The 18,551-nt window shown below is 64.3% G+C and overlaps 1 protein-coding gene across 1 annotated transcript in view; it reads right to left on the bottom strand.

Moving 5' to 3' along the window:
- Positions 1 to 3,145: 3,145 nt before the first annotated feature.
- Positions 3,146 to 18,551, bottom strand: part of AP4E1 (adaptor related protein complex 4 subunit epsilon 1) — a 34,138-nt gene continuing 18,732 nt past the window's right edge. Inside the window, exons 8-21 of the mRNA XM_029066092.2 lie at positions 17,333 to 17,406; positions 16,292 to 16,414; positions 16,094 to 16,203; positions 15,088 to 15,227; positions 14,068 to 14,180; positions 13,804 to 13,931; positions 12,913 to 13,215; positions 10,880 to 10,994; positions 9,728 to 9,863; positions 8,766 to 9,024; positions 7,455 to 7,970; positions 5,102 to 5,292; positions 3,982 to 4,139; positions 3,146 to 3,588 (exon numbers count right to left, since the gene is read on the bottom strand). Coding sequence (XP_028921925.1) covers positions 3,428 to 3,588; positions 3,982 to 4,139; positions 5,102 to 5,292; positions 7,455 to 7,970; positions 8,766 to 9,024; positions 9,728 to 9,863; positions 10,880 to 10,994; positions 12,913 to 13,215; positions 13,804 to 13,931; positions 14,068 to 14,180; positions 15,088 to 15,227; positions 16,094 to 16,203; positions 16,292 to 16,414; positions 17,333 to 17,406 — 2,527 coding nt within the window. The 3' untranslated portion in view covers positions 3,146 to 3,427. The remainder of the gene's footprint in view (positions 3,589 to 3,981; positions 4,140 to 5,101; positions 5,293 to 7,454; positions 7,971 to 8,765; positions 9,025 to 9,727; positions 9,864 to 10,879; positions 10,995 to 12,912; positions 13,216 to 13,803; positions 13,932 to 14,067; positions 14,181 to 15,087; positions 15,228 to 16,093; positions 16,204 to 16,291; positions 16,415 to 17,332; positions 17,407 to 18,551) is intronic.

Here is an 18,551-nt window from a genome sequence, read left to right as displayed (position 1 = left end):
GCGAAAATCTCCCACTCCGAGAGCAGGTTGGTCCCCGTTGGGGGGGAAGGGCGCTGAGCGGAAGGGGTTGGGGTCCTTCCGCCTCGGCCCCTCTCTCTAAAATGTGATCCGAAAGAGGATCGGGGGGTCACAGTGGGGCTCGCCCCGGAGGGGCGTCCACCGTGCCCCCTCGAAGACGGGCAGCGGGGCTGGCGGCCTCCCCCTCCCCTCGCCGCCCCCCTCTTTGGGCCGGAGGGGCCGACGAAGCCAAACGGGGAGTAGGTAGGGGGGTCGGTCCCCCAGCGGCAGACCGAGGGGTCTGGGCCGACGGGGCCAGAGGGGGACCGTGCTCCACGCGCCGTGAACGCTCAATAAATACGATTGATTAACTGATGGATGGATCGATCGAGCAGGCCGAAGGGAGATTCGGGGGGCTTTCGGGGCCCCTTCTCGCCCTCGCCCCAGGCCCACCTCCACCCCCACCCCTTGCTGAGGGTCCTGCCGAGAGTTGGCGGGGAAGGAGACCAGGGTCCGCAGGAGGCCTGGGGCGGGGAAAAGCCGGGGCCGGGGGCCGACCGGGAACGAGGGCGGAGGGAGACGGGGGCTGACGGGTGGCATTCTTGGCCACACCCGCTCAAGGGGTCACGGGGACCCCAGCAGCAGGGACACAGGCTGGGGGAGCACTGACTGCGGAGAGCACAGGAGCACTGCGGGCCCTGATAGGTGAGGGTTCTGGCAGTCCCCCGTACCCCACCCTTCCCCAGCTCCCAAGCTGAGAACAGGAAGGGGGAGATCCAGGCACCTTGACCGTCTAAGCGTCAAGAGGCCGGGGGGAGGGCAGCCGGGGAGATTCTGGGGGGAGTACACCCCTCAACCCACCCTGCCACCCCCCCGGGATCTAGCTCTGACGGACCGCTGGGTCGAGAGGATAATCACGATCCCAATAATTGTGGTATCTGTTGAACGCTTACTCTGTGCCAGGCCTCGTTCTAAGGGCGGAGTAGGGTAGGGGTCGGGGGGGCGGTGCTGTTTGCAAATCCCGTCCTCCAAACTGAGGCGGAGGCGGCCCCGGCCCCAGAGTCGGCGAGGAAAAGGCAGGATTTGAGGGCTCTATCCCCATTCCCGGGACCAAGCCCCGGGCAGCAGCCGGGGCCCAGCGGATCGAGCTCGGAGCCTGGCGGTCAGAAGGACCCGGGTTCTCATCCCGGCTCTGCCGCTTGCCCGCTGAGGGACCCTGGCCAAGTCACTTCAGTTCTCCGGGCCTCAGTTCCCTCATCCGTAAAACGGGGATGAAGACCGCGGGCCCCACGTAGGACAGGGACGGTGTCCAACGCGACTAGCTCGTGTCTACCCGGTGCTTAGAACGGTGCCCGACAAACGGTATGCGCTTAACGAATATCGTCGTCGTCAGCCCGGGCCGAGCCTTCCCATTCCATCGCGGTCCGGGGGAGGAAGCCCGAGGCCAGGCTGCCTCCGGATGCCCCGCGTGGGCTCGGCCGGGCCCGTGGACCCACTCCGAGTGTGGGCGGGAGACCCCCGCCCAGCATATGTATCTGTGCGTTGTTGCGGGGGGAGAGGGGGGAGGACGGGGAGAACTACAGAGAAGCAGCGTGGCTCAGCGGAAAGAGCCCGGGCTGGGGAGTCAGAGGTCATGGGTCCGAATCCCGGCTCCGCCGCCTGTCAGCCGTGTGGCTTTGGGCAAGTCACTTCACTTCTCTGGGTCTCGGTGACCTCATCTGTAAAACGGGGATTAAAACCGTGAGCCCCGCGTGGGACAACCCGATGACCTCGGATCCACCCCCGGGGCTTAGAACAGTGCTCTGCACAGAGTGAGCGCTTAACGAATACCGTGATTAACGGTAGTGATAGTAATGACGATGGCATCTGTTAAACGCTTACTACGTGCCAGGAACCGGACTGAGCGCCGGGGTGCCCACAAGCAAATCAAGTTGGACACAGTCCCTGCCCCACCCGGGGCTCACAGTCTCCACCCCCATTTTACAGATGAGAGAATCAGGGCCGGAGATGTGAAGTGACTTGCCCAAGGTCACACAGCGGACAAGAGGCGGAGCAGGGATTCGAACCCGTGATCTTCTGACCCCCCCCCCCCAGGCCCGGGCTCGACCCGCTACCGCTGTTTTCGGTGGGAGGGCCTGTTTGGGCTGGGCTCCCTGAGGGAGCTCCTCCTCCTCCTCAGTCTTTCCCTCACGGAGGCCGGGACGCAGCCTCCGTTCCTCCGCAGCCGCTGGGGCCGGCCACCGACGCGGTCACCGGTCCTTACTTGGCCAGTCCGGGAGCCACTGGGCTCAGGCGGGCCGCTCCCCTTTCCTGAACGCGGTAGGCCCGAAGCCTCCCCTCGATTCCCCGGAGCCTGCTGCTGAGGCGGGCTCGCCCACCGGGCACCACCGCTCCCTGCTGTCCGGACACAAGGACCGCCGCCGTGAGAAAGCAGGCGGCCGGGAGCCCCCGGGGGTCTCATCCCTTCCTCCCGGGACAGGGACTGAGGGTTGCAGGGGGAGAGAGCGGCAGACTTCTCACCAGTGCGCGACTGGGACTGGAGAAGCGGCGTGGCTCGGTGGTTACAGCCCGGGCCTGGGAGTCAGAAGGACCTGGGTTCTAATCCGACCCCCGCCACTTGTCTGCTGTGCGACTCTGCGCAAGTCACTTCACTTCTCTGGGCCTCAGTTCCCTCCTCTGGAAAATGGAGATTAAGAGTGTGAGCCCCGTGTGGGACAGGGACTGTATCTCACCCGATTAACTTAGACTAACTCACCCCAGAGCTTAGAACAGTGCTCGGCGCAGAGTAATCGCTTAACAAGTACCATTATTATTAATTATCGAGAAGACTGAACGGCCTTTGAGTGGAATCCGGGGGGGGGGGGGGAGAGGGTCTCTTCCCACAGAGCATTTCCCCCTTGGTCATTTCCACCGCTCGTTCCAGCCTTCCCGTTCATCTCCGGCAGCTGACCAACTCTCTCGCCGTTCCAACGCTTCCCCCGTTCCCTGCTTCCTCCTGGGAATAGGGTTCGGGCCCCGGTGTGTCCCTTAGTTAGGACCCGGAGAAGGATGTGAGGGGGTGGGGAGGGGCGGAGCCGGGCAGGAGCGTCGGCGGGGAGGAGGAGGCCGCCGGCGAGTACGTCGGTCGCGCGAAGGAAACGGAAACGGGTGAGTCTTTTACGGCTTCATTGGCAGGTGGGAAATAAACGGCACCCAACCCGCCCAAGACCGGAACACCCCGCCACCCTGAGCCGTGGGAGGGGGGCGGGCGTTCCTCGCCGTTGGCTACCTGGCAAGCGGCGGGCTCGGAGATAAATAGCGGCAGCCTGTCCCGTTAAGTCGGCGCCGATCCTCGGGGTCGTGCCTGCGGCCGTCCGGTCCCGGGCGGAGTCCGTAGGGCGCGGCCGGACGTCGGGGGGGCGGGGGGGGGCGGGCTCGGGTCCTCGGTCCCTCAGGGCTCTCCCGTGACCCGCTGGCACTGGTACAGGAGGTAGTCCGGGAGGGAGGGGCACGGAGACCTGCACCACAGCGTGAGCGTGGCGGCCTGGGCCCGGCAGTGGAGCAGGCAGGGCACGTCCGGCAGCCGCTGGCAGGCCAGGATGGCCTCGGGGCCTGGAAGAGAGTGGGGGGGATGGGCCACCTGGCGTCCCCTTCTCCCAGCCCGGGGTCCACCCACCCCGTCCCCAGAGCCCTGCCGCAGCCCCGCCTGGTCATCTCCGGCCCTCGGGCGAGTATTCGCTTCCGCCCTCCCCGGGGCCCGAGGGTGTCAGGGGTAAGGCCCGCCGGGCTATTCGTTCGACTGAGTCGGCTTGGGCACGACCGTCCCGTCTCCCCGCCCCGTCGGAGCGCTAGCTCCCCTTGAACCGGGACCCGGCTGCGTCGCACCTAAACGCTCAGTCCGGCGGGTGGCAGACGTCATCCCTCCCGCCCTCCGCTCCACGCCTTGGCCCCCGGGTCCCCGGCGGCCCTCGCCACCCCCGGACCCACCCCGGCACCGTGACGCACCGATGACGTCGACGAGGTGGAGCCTCAGTTCCCGCCGCAGGGGCTGCAGGGAGGCGGCCAGAGAGGCCCCGGGGGCCGCCAGCCTCACCGTCTGCCGGACGTCGTTGGCCAGGGCCAGCCACAGCTGGCCGAAATCCTCAGTGGTCAAGCGCAGCGGCCTGGGGAACCGAGGCCCGGGCCCCCCTTCAGACGGCTCTGCGCGATCTCTCTCATCCCAGAACTCAACTGCCCCCCTCCCGACCGGTCCTCGAGGAGGAAGGGGATGGGTTGAAGCTACACTCCCAATCCCCGGAACAGCCTGGTCCCTAAAGCCTCCCGTCACCCCTCCCCAGAGAAGGAAACCGCCATTCTCCACCCTTTCGGGATGCCGCGATGAGGAAATCGCCGGAGGACCAGCCCCCACCCGACCGGGAGAGGGGCCGGGGACCACCACCGGCCACGGTGGGGCTCGAGCCGTGGTCGCTTCAATGGGGTGGATGACGAGAGTGGACTCAGAGGAGGCCGGGGGGGGGGGCAGAGGACGAGAAGGATGGGGAGAAGTAAAGGGAGGAGGAGGAGGAGGAGGGGAAGGAGAGACGAGGGAGAAAGGAGGCAGGAGAGGGGGAGGAAGAGTTTGGAGGTGGGGTCTGTGGCCCCGAGTGGCCTCCCTCCAGGGATGAGGGGCTACGGCCAGACATTTCAGGGGGGCGGGGGGAGCCGCACGGTTTCCACCGCACATAAAAAGATCAAGACGATCTGGGAACGCGACCGGGTCGAAGACGGCTCTTTCAGACCGCGCACCCCACGAGGGACAGGGACTGCGTTTAATTCCCACCTGTGGATTCTCCCTCGGTGCCCGTGACGATGATAATGATTACGGTATCGGTTAAGGGCTTACTATGTGCCAAGCACTGAACTAAGTGTTGGGGTGGGTCCCAGCAAATCGGTTTGGACACGATCCCTGTCCCTATTTTCCAGACGAGGGAACCGAGTCCCAGAGAAGAGAAGTGACTCGCCCGAGGTCACACAGCAGACAAGTGGCGGAGCCGGGATTAGAACCCACGTCCTCTGACTCCCAAGCCCGGGCTCTTGCCACGAAGCCACTCCGCTCTCCCCCGTCTCAGTCCCGGAGCCCGCTTACCTGATGAAATCCAAAAGGGTCAAAGGCAGCGAAAAGTGCAGCTGGGTGGCGGTGCCATCCTCCGGGAGGTAGGTCACGCAGCCGGAAAGGGCTCCCCGGGCTCGGGGCTGCTCCAGGCAGACGCGGTGCTGGAGGCCGCCCGTGCCCCGGGCCGCGATGGCGGCGGTCTGGCCGCCCGGCCCGGCGGCCACCTGCAACCCAAGGGCCCCCGGTGGGCGGCGGGAGCCTCCGTCCCAGCCCCCGCCTGCCCGGTCCAGCCCCGGGCGCCCGAGCCTCCGCTTCCGCCCCCCGTGTGGAAGACGGTGCCGGGTCTCCGGGTCCCCGGGGCGGTTTTTACCCAGTCCTCCCACTTCCTGGAGCCTCCGACTACCCGAATCCCCGAGTTGATCTCCCTCCTCCTCTAGACCGCCAGCTCCTGGTGGGCAGGGAACCTGGCTGTGCTATCATCCTACTGCACTCTCCCAAGTGCTTAGTACAGTGCTCTCCACACACACTAAGGGCTGAATACATACGGCCGATCGACTCCTCCCCTTCTTCCCGTCCGCCTCTCCCTCTCTCTCCCTGCACCCGTCTCCCCAGGCAACGGCCCCATCTGCGCAATTCCCAACCCTGCTCCCTGCCTCTCCGGGCACCTGTCTCCTCCACGTTCCTCCCGGAGGCACTCCCTCCCCTTCCCCACGCCCACCCGGGGCCTCACCCCTCTCCCTCCGCCGGGACCGAGTCCCTCGGCTACTAATAACTCTGGCATCCGTTCAGCGCTTACTAGGTGCCGGGCACCGTACTGAGCGGTGGGGTAGACACAAGATCGTCGGGTCGGACACAGCCCCTGTCCCACACGGGGCTCACGGTCTTCATCCCCATTTTACAGAAGAGGACACTGAGGCCAAGAGGAGTGAAATGACCGCTTAAGGTCCCATAGCAGACAAGTCGGGGAGCTCGCTTGCTGCGTGACCTTGGGCAAGTTGCTTCACTTCTCTGGGCCCCCCCCTCAACTGTAAAATGGGGACTGAATGCCTGTTCTCCCTCGTATTTAGACCGTGAGCCCCGTGCGGGGCAGGGACCGTGAGCTAATTGATTTAAACCTACCCCAGCGACTAGAATAGTGTTTGGCACATAGTAAACACTTAACAAATGCCATTTAAAAACAAAACAAAAACCCTTCTCCGTCCTCCGTTTCCTCAACTGTAAAATGGAGATAAATCCGACTCCCTCCTCCTCGGACCGTGAGCCCCACGTGGGGCAGAGACCGCGTCTAGCCCGATGAGCCCATGTCCACCCCGACACTCAGAAGAGTGCGCGACACACATTAAGTGCTTAACCAATACCGCGCCAAGCTTGGTCCACCGGGCCGGAAGAGCCGGCCCACATCTCTCGTTAAAAACCGCCTCCCCCAAAAGAATCTGGGTTTCCCGCTGCTGCCTGCGTTTCACTTTTCCCAAACCGGCACCACTGTATATTGCTGAAAGCCATTTGCACGCGAGTCAAGATAGATATTTGTCCCCAGTGAAGAAGCTCATGGCTCGTCAGCGTGAAAACCGTGATTTTTTCCCCTCAGGGCTGGGCGGCGGAAAACCCTGACCGAAAGGCCCTGAATCGGATGGATAGGAAAGAGGAAATCTGGACTTTTTTTTTTCCCAAAATGGCATTTGTTAAGCACTTCCTGGGTGCCAGGCACTGCACTAAATGCCGCGGTAGAAATAGAATAAATCGGGCTGGACACAGTCTACGGCCCACATGGGGCTCACAGATTTAACCCCCATCTTACAAATGAGGTAACTGAGGCCCAGAGGAAGTGAGGTGACTTGCCCAAGAGGCCGCGCAGCTTTTCCCGTGAGGGGACCCTTCCCCTCGCCCTAGACACCTGCCCTGTCATCGCCATAATAACAATGGCATCTGGAGAGCGCTTACTAGGTGTCAGACACCGTTTTAAGCACTGGGGAGATACAAGACGGTCAGGCTGGACACCCCCTGCCAGGCACTGTACTAGGCACGGGAACTCAGCTGGAATTAGCAGGGAATAGCAGGGAGGAGGGTCCGATACCCGTTTTACGGAAGAGGGAACCGAGGGCCGGGGACGTTAGGCGACCTGCCCTCAGTGGCGGAGCCGGGGTTAGAGTCCGGGCGCCTGGGCTGCCGTGACAAGCCGCCTCACCTCCCCAGCCCCGACCCCGGACAAGCCCGGGGCGGTGCCGGAAGCGGAGTCCCAGACCCGGGAGGGTTTTCCGTTCCCGTCCGCCGGCTACCCCGGCTGCCGTCTCTGAGCCAATGAATGAGAGAGCCGGACCGGGGCTTGGGGCCGGAAGGAGCGGGGGCATTTCACAGGCCGGGAACGATGACCAGATCCCTCTCTTACCTCGAAATCTTCTGCCGGGGCGATCTCGACGGTGGCCCTCTCTAGGGCCGAGGGGCCCAGGTTGGCCACAGACCAGACCAGCAGCAAACAGTCGTCTGCCCAAACTTTCCGCGAAGACACGGTCACCGTGCCGTCCTGGCAGAGCACCACCGGGTCGGAACTCAGGGGCTCGGCCGGCCCCCCGGACGCGGGGAGGGTCCCGGGCCCCGGGGCCGGCGGCCCGTCCGGGCCAGTCTCGGCCGGCTGCGGGGGCGGGGACGGGGTGCGCGCTGACGGTCTCTCCGCCGGCCGAGGTCCGCCGCTCGGCTCCGGGCCGTCGGGGCCCGGCTCGGTCGGCCCCGGATCCGGGTCTCCGCGGTCCGGGAAGCTTCCGGCCTCGGCGCCGTCGTCCTCCCGGGCCGCTGGGGGCGAGGGGTCGGCGGGATCGTCGGGGGCAGGCTCTGGGGCTTGCCACTGGGGCTTGGCGCCTTTGGATTTCCTCCGAAACTTCTGACCGGAGGTGTCGTCTTTTCCCAGCTGTGGGGAAAAATAATAACCATCATAATAATGATGACGACGACGATGACTGTGGTATCCCTTCAGCCCCCTACTGTGCCGAGCACTGTACTTAGCACCGGGACAGAAACCATTTAAGTGGGTCGGAAGCGGTTCTGGTCTCACAAGGGGCTCACGGTCTGCGTACCGGGGAGACCGGGTGTTGAATCCCCATCTTACAGATGAGGAAACTGAGGTCCAGAGAAGCAAAGTGACCCGCCCAAGAACCCGGAGCCCGTACTCTAGCCATTACGGGTTTGGCCCTACTGTCGCTTTGGGGCCCGGGACTCATTCATTCATTCACCAGCATTAATTGAGCGCTTACTGTGTGCAGAGCACCGTACTAAGCGCTTGGAATGGACAATTCGGCAACAGATAGAGACCATCCCTGCCCGACGACGGGCTCACGGTCTATACGGGGGAGACCCACGGACAAAAACAAGACCACATCATCACGATAAATAGAATCAAGGGGACGGACACCTCGTTAACAAAATAAATCGGGTAATGAATAATATGTACAGAGGAGCACAGTGCTGAGGGGAGGGGAAGGGGGAAGAGCAGAGGGCGAGGGGGGAGGGGAGGGGGAGCAGAGGGGTGGGGGGGCGCTCATTCTGGGAAGGCCCTCCCACCCCAGAGTCCTTTCAGAAGCCTCCTACTCCCACACAGAGGACGGAGGCGGGATCAGAACCCGGGTCCTGACCTCCAGGCCCCGGGCCTTTCCGCCGGGCCTCGTCGTCCCCGTTGCGGCCCAGTGTGGTGGGGCTTCGGACTCACCAGACTGACGGCGTTGTCGGAGCCCAGCCCGACGAACAGCGTCGAGGCCAGCCGCCGCTTCTCCCTCTCCTCCTCCGAGAGGGGGCCGGGGGCCGGGAGGGGCCGGGCCGCGGCGGGGTCGGCCGCGCTCTGGCCCGCCGGGCCGTCCGCGGGGCCGGGCCGGGGCTCCGCGTCGATTCCCCCCGGCCCGTCCTTCTTGGCGAGGTAGCCCTCCTTCCCCCAGAGCTTCCTGACCCCTTCCGACTTCAGCAGGCTGGTCCTACAGGGGACGACGTCGACGGCATTTAACGGGCGCTCGCTCGGCGCCAGGCACCGCGCCGAGCGCTGGGGAGGATCCGGGCGAATCGAGCCGGACACGGTCCCTGTTCCCTGTGGCTCTCTCGGTCTCAACCCCATTTCCAGATGAGGTAACTGAGGCCCAGGGAAGCGAAATGACTCGCCCGGGGTCGCGGGGCGGAGAAGCGGCAGAGCCGGCATTAGAACCCATGACCTTCTGACTCCCGGGCCCGGGCCCTAGCCGCTGTGGGTTCAGCCTTACTGCCGCTTCGGACTCCTCCCCGGAGCCCCTTCAGAAGCCTCCTACCCCCACGCGTAGGACCGCGAGCCCACCGCCGGGGCCACGCTGCTCTCTCCAGGGGGCTCGGGGGTGGTCCCCAGGGGCCGCTGGGCTACCCCAGCCTCGCCCTCACGATCCACCGAACACCTGTCTCCGCTCCATCGCTTGCCCCGCTCTACGGTTTAGTCACGAGCCCGTCCCCGCGGGGCTGGACCGCACGCTCCCGGAAGGCGGGGATCAGGTCGACCGATCCTGCTGCACTCCCCCGGGCGCTCGATGCGGCACCGCGCGCTGGGTCGGCGCTCTGGGATGGGGTCCCCCGAGGAAGACCCCCGCCCCGCCAATGCCCGCTACCCATCCCTCTCCAGTTGGTCCGGGGGCGGGGGGGGAGACGGGCCACACTCACTCTCTCTGGGCGGCCTCGGCGCTGTTCCCGGACACGTCGGACCCCAGGGAGAGCCCGGCGGGGGACTGTCGGCCGGTGAAGCCGGACGAGGACGCGTTGGGAGAGAAGGAGGGGCCGTAAGGCTCGAAGTTGAGGGCTGGAAGAGAGGGGGGGCGTCCGGTGAGAGAGGCGCGCGTCTCCGAGGCTGGGGCCGTCTCGCCCAACGGGAGGGGGGGGTCCGGCCTCGACGCTCCTCCGGGTTTCGTTTTTTTTACGGTATTCGCTAAGCGCTCACTCCGTGTCCGAACACCGGTCTGAGAACTGGGGTAGATTCAAGCTAATCGGGTCGGACCGAGTCCCCGCCCCACGTGGGGCTCACCGTCTAAGTAGGAGGGAGAACAGCAGAACCGACTCCCAAACGAGTGAAGTGACTCGCCCCGGGTCACCCAGCAAGCAAGTGGCAGAGTCGGCTTGAGAAGGCCGTGTGACTCTGGGCAAGTCACGTAGCTTCTCAGTGCCTCAGTGACCTCATCTGTAAAATGGGGATTAAGACCGTGAGCCTCACGTGGGACAACCCGATCGCCCTGTAACTACCCCGGCGTTCGGAACGGGGCTCGGCCCACAGCAAGCGCTTAACGAGTACCAATATCATCATCGTTATTCCGATCCCCCACGGCTCCGCCTAACGCTCCTCCAAGACGCGACCCCTTCACCTCCCCGCCTGGCCACGGTGGATGGGGAGCGGTGGAGAACTCAGAAACCGGAGGCCGCCCGCTGGGGCTCCGCTCAGTCCGGCGCTCCGCACGCGGTGAGCGCTCAACAAATACCAGCGCTTAGAACAGGGTTTGGCACACCGTAAGCGCTCAGCAAATACCACAACGATAACGGCGCTGACCGAATTGCCGCCAGAGGGGAAGGCTTCGGCCAGAAGAATCGATCGGGGCATCCCGCCGGGCGGGCGGCCAAGATGGCGCGGCGGTCGCCTCGGCCTATGCCGCTCCCAGCCCGCCTGCTCCGTCGTGGCACGGCACCCCACGCCCTACCCGCGGCGCGCCGGCCGGGGGGCAGGGGAGCGTCGGCGGCGCTCCGCCGGCCGCCAGGGCCGCGGCCCATCTCCCGCGAGCGGGTGGGCCCCGGGGAGGCGGCCCGGCCCCGCCCAGGCGCCCGCCTCACCTTTCTCCTGGCAGAGCCGCTCCTCCTGGCGCTGGTGGTGGGGTTTATACGGGGCCGCCCCTCGGCTCAGCCCTTCGGCCACGAAGCCATCTAGGAAAGACAAGGAAGCGTCCACCTGAGGGGAAGAAGGGCCGGAGCCAAAAAATCAGGGCTGCTTCTTCCCCCGGACCCCCACACCTCCCCCCGCCGCCTGATTCCCGGCGGTCAGGAACGGCGGTCCGCACCCCGGCGGCGTTCAACGGGCTCCCCGTCGATGGATCGACTGGGACGGCCGCCTTCAGCGATGATAATAATGCTGGATTTGTTAAGCGCCTCCTACGCGCAGGGCACTGTTCTAAGCGCTGAGGCCGATACGGGGTAATCAAGTTGTCCCACGTGAGGCTCACAGTTAATTCCCGTTTTACGGAGGAGGGAACTGAGCCGCAGAGAAGTTAACCGACCCGCCCACAGTCACCCAGCTGCCCAGTGGCGGAGCCGGGACTCGAACCCATGACCTCGGACCCCCAAGCCCGGGCTCTTTCCACTGAGCCACGCCGAGACCGCTTCGAGCGTCTCGCCGGCGACCGGTCGGGGGATTAGGTAGTGGCCCCCGAGAGACCAGGCCACAGACCCAGAGACCGAGACAAACCGACCCAGGCAGGGACACGGTCCTCCGGGTACTCGAGTCGTACCCGAGAAAACACGGCGTGGAGGAAGTCCCGGGCTCGGGCGACCGCTCAGTCCATCGAAGGTATTTACCGAGCGCTTACTGCGCGCAGAGCGCCGTACTGAGAACCTGGGAGAGTACGACACGACGGAGTCGGGAGACACGTTCCCCGTCCGCAACGAGCCGACAGTCAGTCGACCGAGAGTATTAACTGAACGCTTGGTCTGCGCGGAGCAGAGGCCGGGCTGTGTGACCTTAGCCCAGTCATTTCACTTTTTTTTTTTTTGGCCCTCGTGAAGCACTTACTACGTGCCAGGCTCTGTACTAGGCACCGGAGTAGACATGAGCTAACGAGGTCGGATCCAGTCCCTGTCCCACGTGGGGCTCACGGTCCGAATCCTCATTTTACAGATGAAGGAACCGAGGCCCGGAAAAGTGAAGTGACTTGCCCACGGTCACAAATCAGACACAGGGTAGGGATTAGAACCCAGGTCCCCCGTCCCCCGGGCCCACTCAACGGCGTGCCGCTCCGCGGGGGCCTCGGTTTCCCCGGCCGTGAAACGGGGATTCGATACTCGTTCTCCTCCCCGTCGACGTTTTTTTAACGGCATCCGCCGAGCGCTCACCGCCCGTTCTGAGCGCCGGAGTAGAAACAAGTGAATCAAGTTGGCCACGGTCCCCGTCTCCCGTAGGGTTCACGGTCCAGACGGGAGGGAGAACGGGGGTCCGGAGAAGCCAAGTGACTTGCCCAGGGTCACGGAGCGAGCGGTCGGCAGAGGCGGGAGGCCAGGTCCTCCGACTCCCGGGCCCGGGCTCTACCCATCAGGCCACGCTGCCTTCTCACTTCGACCGGAAGCCCCACACCGGACGAGGGGCTGCGTCTCACCCGATTCCCTCGAGTCGCCCCCGGCGCCGCACCGCCCAGTGCTCAGCGCGTCGTAAGCACCCAACAGACCCCGCCATTATTCTAGTTAAGTGACTTGCCCAACATCTAACACAGCGGTCGGAGAAACGGCGTGGCTCAGCGGAAAGAGGCCGGGCTCGGGAGTCAGAGGTCAGGGGTTCGAATCCCGGCTCCGCCACCTGGCGGCTGTGTGACCGCGGGTAAGTCGCTTCGCTTCTCTGTGCCTCGGTCACCCCATCTGTAAAGTGGGGATTGACCGTGAGCCTCGCGTGGGACGACCCGATGACCCCGGATCTACCCCAGCGCGTAGAACGGTGCTCTGCACGTAGTAAGCGCTTAACCAATACCAACATCATTATTATTAGTTGCCGACGCTGCCGTTATCGAGACGCCTTTGGCCCCTCGCTCCCGAGAGGTCGGGGAAAGGGTCGGGGGGGTGGGGACGGGGACGGGGGGGGCAGAAGGGGCGGGGAGGACTCTCACCACGAGGTCTTCGCAGCTGGCGTCCACGGGCAGCAACCTGCTCATCAGCTCCGGGTCCTCCTGCAGACGCTCCAGCTCGAACGCGAGCTGCCTCATGCCCGTGTCCGGCGCCGGGCCCCACCGGAGGGTGGGCCCGCCGCCCGCCCCGGCCCCCGCCGCCCGGCCGGCCAGCTTGGTGATGGCGGCGGCGCACCAGGCCCGGGTCTCCGCGGTGACGGAGGGGCGCGTCAGCAGCCGGCCGAGTTTGGCGATGACGGCCTCGGGGGGCTCCCGGTCCTGGAGGTGGGCGTACTCCCCCAGCACCTGCGGGCCGGCCCCCAACGTTGGCCGCCGACCGCCCGGACCGGCCGCCGCCCGCCCCGCCGGGCCCGTTAGCCGCACCCCTGGGACTCCACGATTCAAAGGGAGGCGAACCGGGGGGCGAACGAGGGTAGCCTAGCGGGTAGGGCCCGGACTGGGAGTCAGAGGGACCCGGGTCCTGATCCCGCCGCCGCCCCGTGTCCGCTCCGTCACCTCGGGCGAGTCACTACACTTCTCTGGGGACCAGTTCTCTCATCTATAAAACGGGGATGGAGACCGCGAAGCCCACACGGGACGCGGACTGGGGCCAGACGGATCAACTTCGATCTACCTCAGTGTTTAGACCAGTGCCGGGCACGTAATAAGCGCTGAACAAGTACCGCGATCAACTCCCTCCTCAGCCCCTTCCGCCCGGGACGCGGGTCCCCCGCCCCTCTCTGGGGACCCCCGGAGAGCAGCACGATTCCGGGCAGGGTCCAGAAGGCGAGAAAGAGGAAGGGGAGGGGGGAGACAGGGCTCCGCCATCTCCCAGCAGGCTGAGGTTGGAGCCGGGCCCCGGCGGGTGGGTCGAGGAGGGGGTCCCCCACTCACCCAGCTCATGACCTGAAGAAACCTTTGCGGGTAGCGGGGCCCCTCCTCTTCCTCCTCCTCCAGCAGCGTGAGGTAGGACTGGACCGCCGAGAGCCGGAGCTGACGGTTCTCCCGATCCGCGTCGAAACCTGCCGGGGGGGGGAGGGCGGCATCGGGGAGCTCCACGCGGCCTCTCTAGCCCTCGTTCTCCCTCCGCCCGGAGGCGACCGCCCGCCCCCCCCCCCCCCCCCCCGCCCAACGTCCCTCGGGGAAATCGGCACCGACCTTCCGCTAAGAGGCGCAGGAAGTCGTTGGGGATGTCGGGCTGGATCACGTCCCCCCCCACGGAGAACACGGCGTTCATCGTCCGGATGAACCACGCGTCGTCGGGAGCGTACGTGGCCGCGGGTGGGGGTCAAGGAGGCCGGCCTGAAGCGGAGCGGACCGCGGCCCCAAGTCTCGTCCCGCCCTCCCGGGCGCTAAGCCTCGGTCCCGTCGAACTCTCGCCGCGCTCTCTTGAACGCCTCCCCCGCTGGGGCGTAATCTCCTCTCGGGCGGGGGACGGGCCCCCTTTTCCAGTCGGGCTTTCCCAAGCGCTCGGTATGGGTTCACTGTACCCCGTGGGAGCTCAGTAAGTACCATTTCTCCTCCTCCTCCCGTTCCAGCCCCCAAATCGCTTTTCAAAAGGGAACGGATTTCAGCCGGTGCGGGTAATGAGCCTTTTTGCGTTTTAACCTTTGGGGGAAGGGACGGGGGCAGACTGGATCGGCGAATTCCCGCAGCAGTGAGGAACGGTGAGTTCACTCGCCCGACTCCTCTGCGAGGGCGGTGGAAGAAAGTCACTCAAAACTAGTCAAAACGAGTCAAAAAAAAGTCGCTTGGCCAAAGGCCAAGTTTTTCCCTCCATTTTCCCGTCAATTTATTATCGGTATTTACTGAGGGGCAGAGCGCCGTCCTGAGCGCTTGGGAGAGCACGCTAATGGGCGGAAACACAATCCCTGACCTCGAGGAGTTTCCAATCAAGTTGGGGGTGGGGGAAAGGGGGTCACACCTAAGGATAAATGAACAGTAAGGGAAGTTACAGAGTAACAGACGATCGTTTTAGTGCCGTGGCGGCTGGGTGAGAAGCAAGTGCTAAGGAATCCGGAATTAAGGGCACGGGAGACGCAGCAGAAAGGGAGAACGGGGTGGGGGAAGGCGCGGTCGATCAGGGGAGGCTTCCTGGAAGCGATGGGATCTTAGCGGGGCTCGGCGCTCTCCCCAGTCAGACGAAAAATTCGAGTACGCGATCCCGGAAAAGGATATTTCTCGGCCAGCTCGGCTATTTTTCCGACGAGGTTGATGATGATATATTCCTCCTTGCTCTGCTGCAGATACTCGAGCATTTTCTGGACAATAACGACTACGTTTTGCCCGTTGGTGATCCTATAGAGAAGCTCCAAGGTCTAAGGGAGAAAATGGAGAAACGGCAACCGCCCCATCAGAAGGTCCCACGAGAAGCGGCGTGGTCCGGGGGGAGGGGCCCGGGCCCGGGAGCCGGAGGACCTGGGTTCTAATCCCCACTCCCGCTACTAGTCTGCCGTGTGACCTAGGGTGAGTTACTTCACGTCTCCGGGCCTCAGTTCTCTCATCCGCAAAATGGGGGATGAAGATTGTGAGCCGCACGTGGGACAGGGACCGTGACCCGACCTGATGCTCTTGTATCTACCTCAGCACTTACTACAGCGCCTGCCACGTGGTAAGCGCCTGCAGTCCCTCTAAACCGTACGCTCACCGTGGCCCCGGAACGCGTCTGTTTATCGTTTCGTCGTCCTCTCCCAAGCGTTTCGTACGGCGCTCTCCACACAGTGAGCGCTCCATAAAGACGGCCGGAAATGCGATTGAAAGGACGATCGAAAGGCCCACTGGACATCTACGGACTCGTGCTTCCGCCCCGGGGAGCCCCACCCGCCCTGAGAGGCCGTTCTGCTTGACTGTGGTATTTGTGAAGCTCTTACTATGTGGCGGGCCCTGTCCCGAGCTCTTGGGCAGATGCGGGGTAACCGGGTTGGCCACGGTCCCTGTCCCACACCGGGCTCCCAGTCTTCATCTGGGAAGCGAGGCCCAGAGAAGTGAAGTGGACTCGCCCGAGGTCCCGCAGCTCCTGGCGGGACCGGGACTAGAACTCGGGGCCTTCTGACTCCCGGAGCTCGGGGTCTACCCGCTAGGTCGCACCGCTCCCCTTTCGGTGACGGACCCCGGCGGGGGCCGGATCGGGGGGTACGACCGGTCCAGGCTGGGCTCGGGCTCCCTCTGCGGACCCGGGGCTCACCTCTCTCTTGATGATGGGGTCCGGGTGGTCGAGGCACTCGATGATGGTCACCTGATGTTGGAGGGCCAGGTTGGGGTCCTGCTGGATTACACAGGTGAGGGCCCTCAGGCCTGGAGGACGAAAGCAGCCACGGTCCACACCGGGGCCCGCCGCCGGACGCCCCCCCCGGCCCCCGGGGTCCCCGCCCCCTCCCCGCACCTAAATACTTGAGATTGATTTTCGGAGACAGGACGAACTTCCCGATGCACTTGGCGGCCTTCGCCAGCAGCTCGGCCTTGGGGTGGATCGTGTAGATCGTGTGCACGCACTCAGACAGGATGGCTGCGGAAACGAAGGGCGACGCCTTATCGCGACGGAATAAGAACGGTAGCGACGACAAAAATGACCGCGGCGCTCGTCCGGCGCCCGTTCCGCGCCGGGCGCTTTCCTCGGCGCCGGGGTGGACACGGGCAAATCGCGTCGGACCCGTTTCAAAGGCAAAACAAAGGGTTCCCAGCGTGGCCTGGTGGATAGAGCCCGGGCCCGGGAGTCAGAAGGACCCGAGTTCTAATGCCGGCTCCACCCCTTATCTGCTGTGTGACCTCGGGCGAGTCACTTCACTTCTCCGCACCTCGGTCACCTCATCTGTAAAGCGGGGGTCGAGACTGTGAGCCCCAACGGGGGCAGGGACCGTCTGATCTGATCCAGGTCTATCGACCCCAGAGCTCAGTACGGTGCCTGGTATAGAGTAAGCGCTTAACAAATACCATCGAAAACAAAACCACGGCAACCGAAACCCTTCAGAGCAGCCGTTCAGCGCGGAATTTTCGGCTTCTCCAGCTGGGCCAAGGAGCGCTCCTCCTCCAGACCCTCAGAAGGACGGAAATTCGGCGCTAGGCTAGGTGAGCGGATAATGATGAATAACTGCCGTTATCTGTTAGGCGCTTCCTAGGTGCCGGGCGCTGTACTAAGCGCTGGAGCGGATCCAAGCAGACCGGGTTGGACACAGTCCCTGTCCCACATGGGGCTCACGGCCTTCATCCCCATTTTATGGACGAGGTGACTGAGGCCCGGAGGAGCCAAGTGCCGCGGGGCAGACAATTGGCAGAGCTGGGATTAGAACCCAGGTCCTCCCGATGCCCAGGCCCGCGGTCTACCCACTGGGCCGCACTGCTTCTCGCCAAACGACAGGCAGCGGCCCACTCAATCCCCGTCGGGGGTTCTCGGTCTCTGTAGCGCTGGGTGAGGGCGGGCACCTACCGTAGGTGATATTGTGACTTAGCTCGGCTCTTCTTAAGGACTCGTCCAGGACCTCGTACATCAATTCACTGGTCCTGTTAACGATTAAAAAAAAGCACCCCAGAAAACAATCCTAATCGTTGGCGGTAGCCTGAAGTAGGGCCGCGCCCGAGAACGTGGCTCCTCGCATCTCTATTTCCCAGAGAGTTTCGCCGGGGCCTATCCGCACCCTCGATTCACCCCACCCTCCGCCCATAACCGTCGTCGATTTTCACGACCGTCCCCCCCGTCTAGACCGTGAGCTCCCCGGGGGCCGTGGCGGGTGACGGCCGACTCTGCTACGGCGTACTCTCCCAAGAGCTTAGTACAGTGCTCGTGCTCTGTCCACGGTAGCGCTCAACGAATAGCACCGACTGATATCGTCGCCGGGCTAGAGGAGAAACCTCAAGGCACCTTCGATTATCGGGACTATTTAGCCTCACCACGCAAGGGACGCGGGGATCCCAAGCCCCTTCGTTACTCCCCTCAGCCCCACGGCACACTTTACTATTTCCCCGTCCGTCATCTATAATAATAACGATAAATAGAACTTAACAAATCTATTCAGATGACGGACGGGGAAATAGTAAAGTTCTTACCACGTGCCAGGAACCGTGCTAAGCGCTGGGGCGGATACAGGCAAATCGGGTTGGTCGCAATCCCTGTCCCACGCGGGGCTGACGGTTTCCATCCCCGATTTACAGAGGAGGTCACTGAGGCCCAGAGAAGTGTAGTGACTCGCCCAAGGTCACTCCGCAGACACGTGGCAGAGCTGGGATTAGACCCCACGACCTTCCGTCTCCCAGGCCCGGGCTCTATCCGTGACGCCACGCCGTCCTCTGTTTTAATGTCTGCCCCTGTAGACCGTAAGCTCCCCGAGGGGAGGGGTGGCGTCTACCCACTCTGTTACATCGCGCTTTCCCGAGCGCTGCGCACACAGTAAGCGCTCGATAGATAACACCGACTGACTGACGGAAAGAGCAGCGTGGCCCGGTGGAAGGAGCCCGGACCCGGGAGTCGGAGGACGCCGGTCCCGATTCGCGCTCCGCCACTTGCCTACTTGGGGACGTCGGGCCAGTCCCCCAGCTTCTCTGGGCCTCGGTTTCCTCCTCTGTCAAATGGGGAGCCGATACCGGTCCTCCCTCCTACTTAGACCGGGGGCCCCACGTGGGACAGGGACCGTGTCCGACCCACTCCGGCG

Source organism: Ornithorhynchus anatinus, chromosome 5 (assembly GCF_004115215.2).
Source record: "Ornithorhynchus anatinus isolate Pmale09 chromosome 5, mOrnAna1.pri.v4, whole genome shotgun sequence".
NCBI classification, from domain to species: Eukaryota; Metazoa; Chordata; class Mammalia; order Monotremata; family Ornithorhynchidae; genus Ornithorhynchus; species Ornithorhynchus anatinus.
This window is presented reverse-complemented; position numbering and strand designations above follow the sequence as displayed.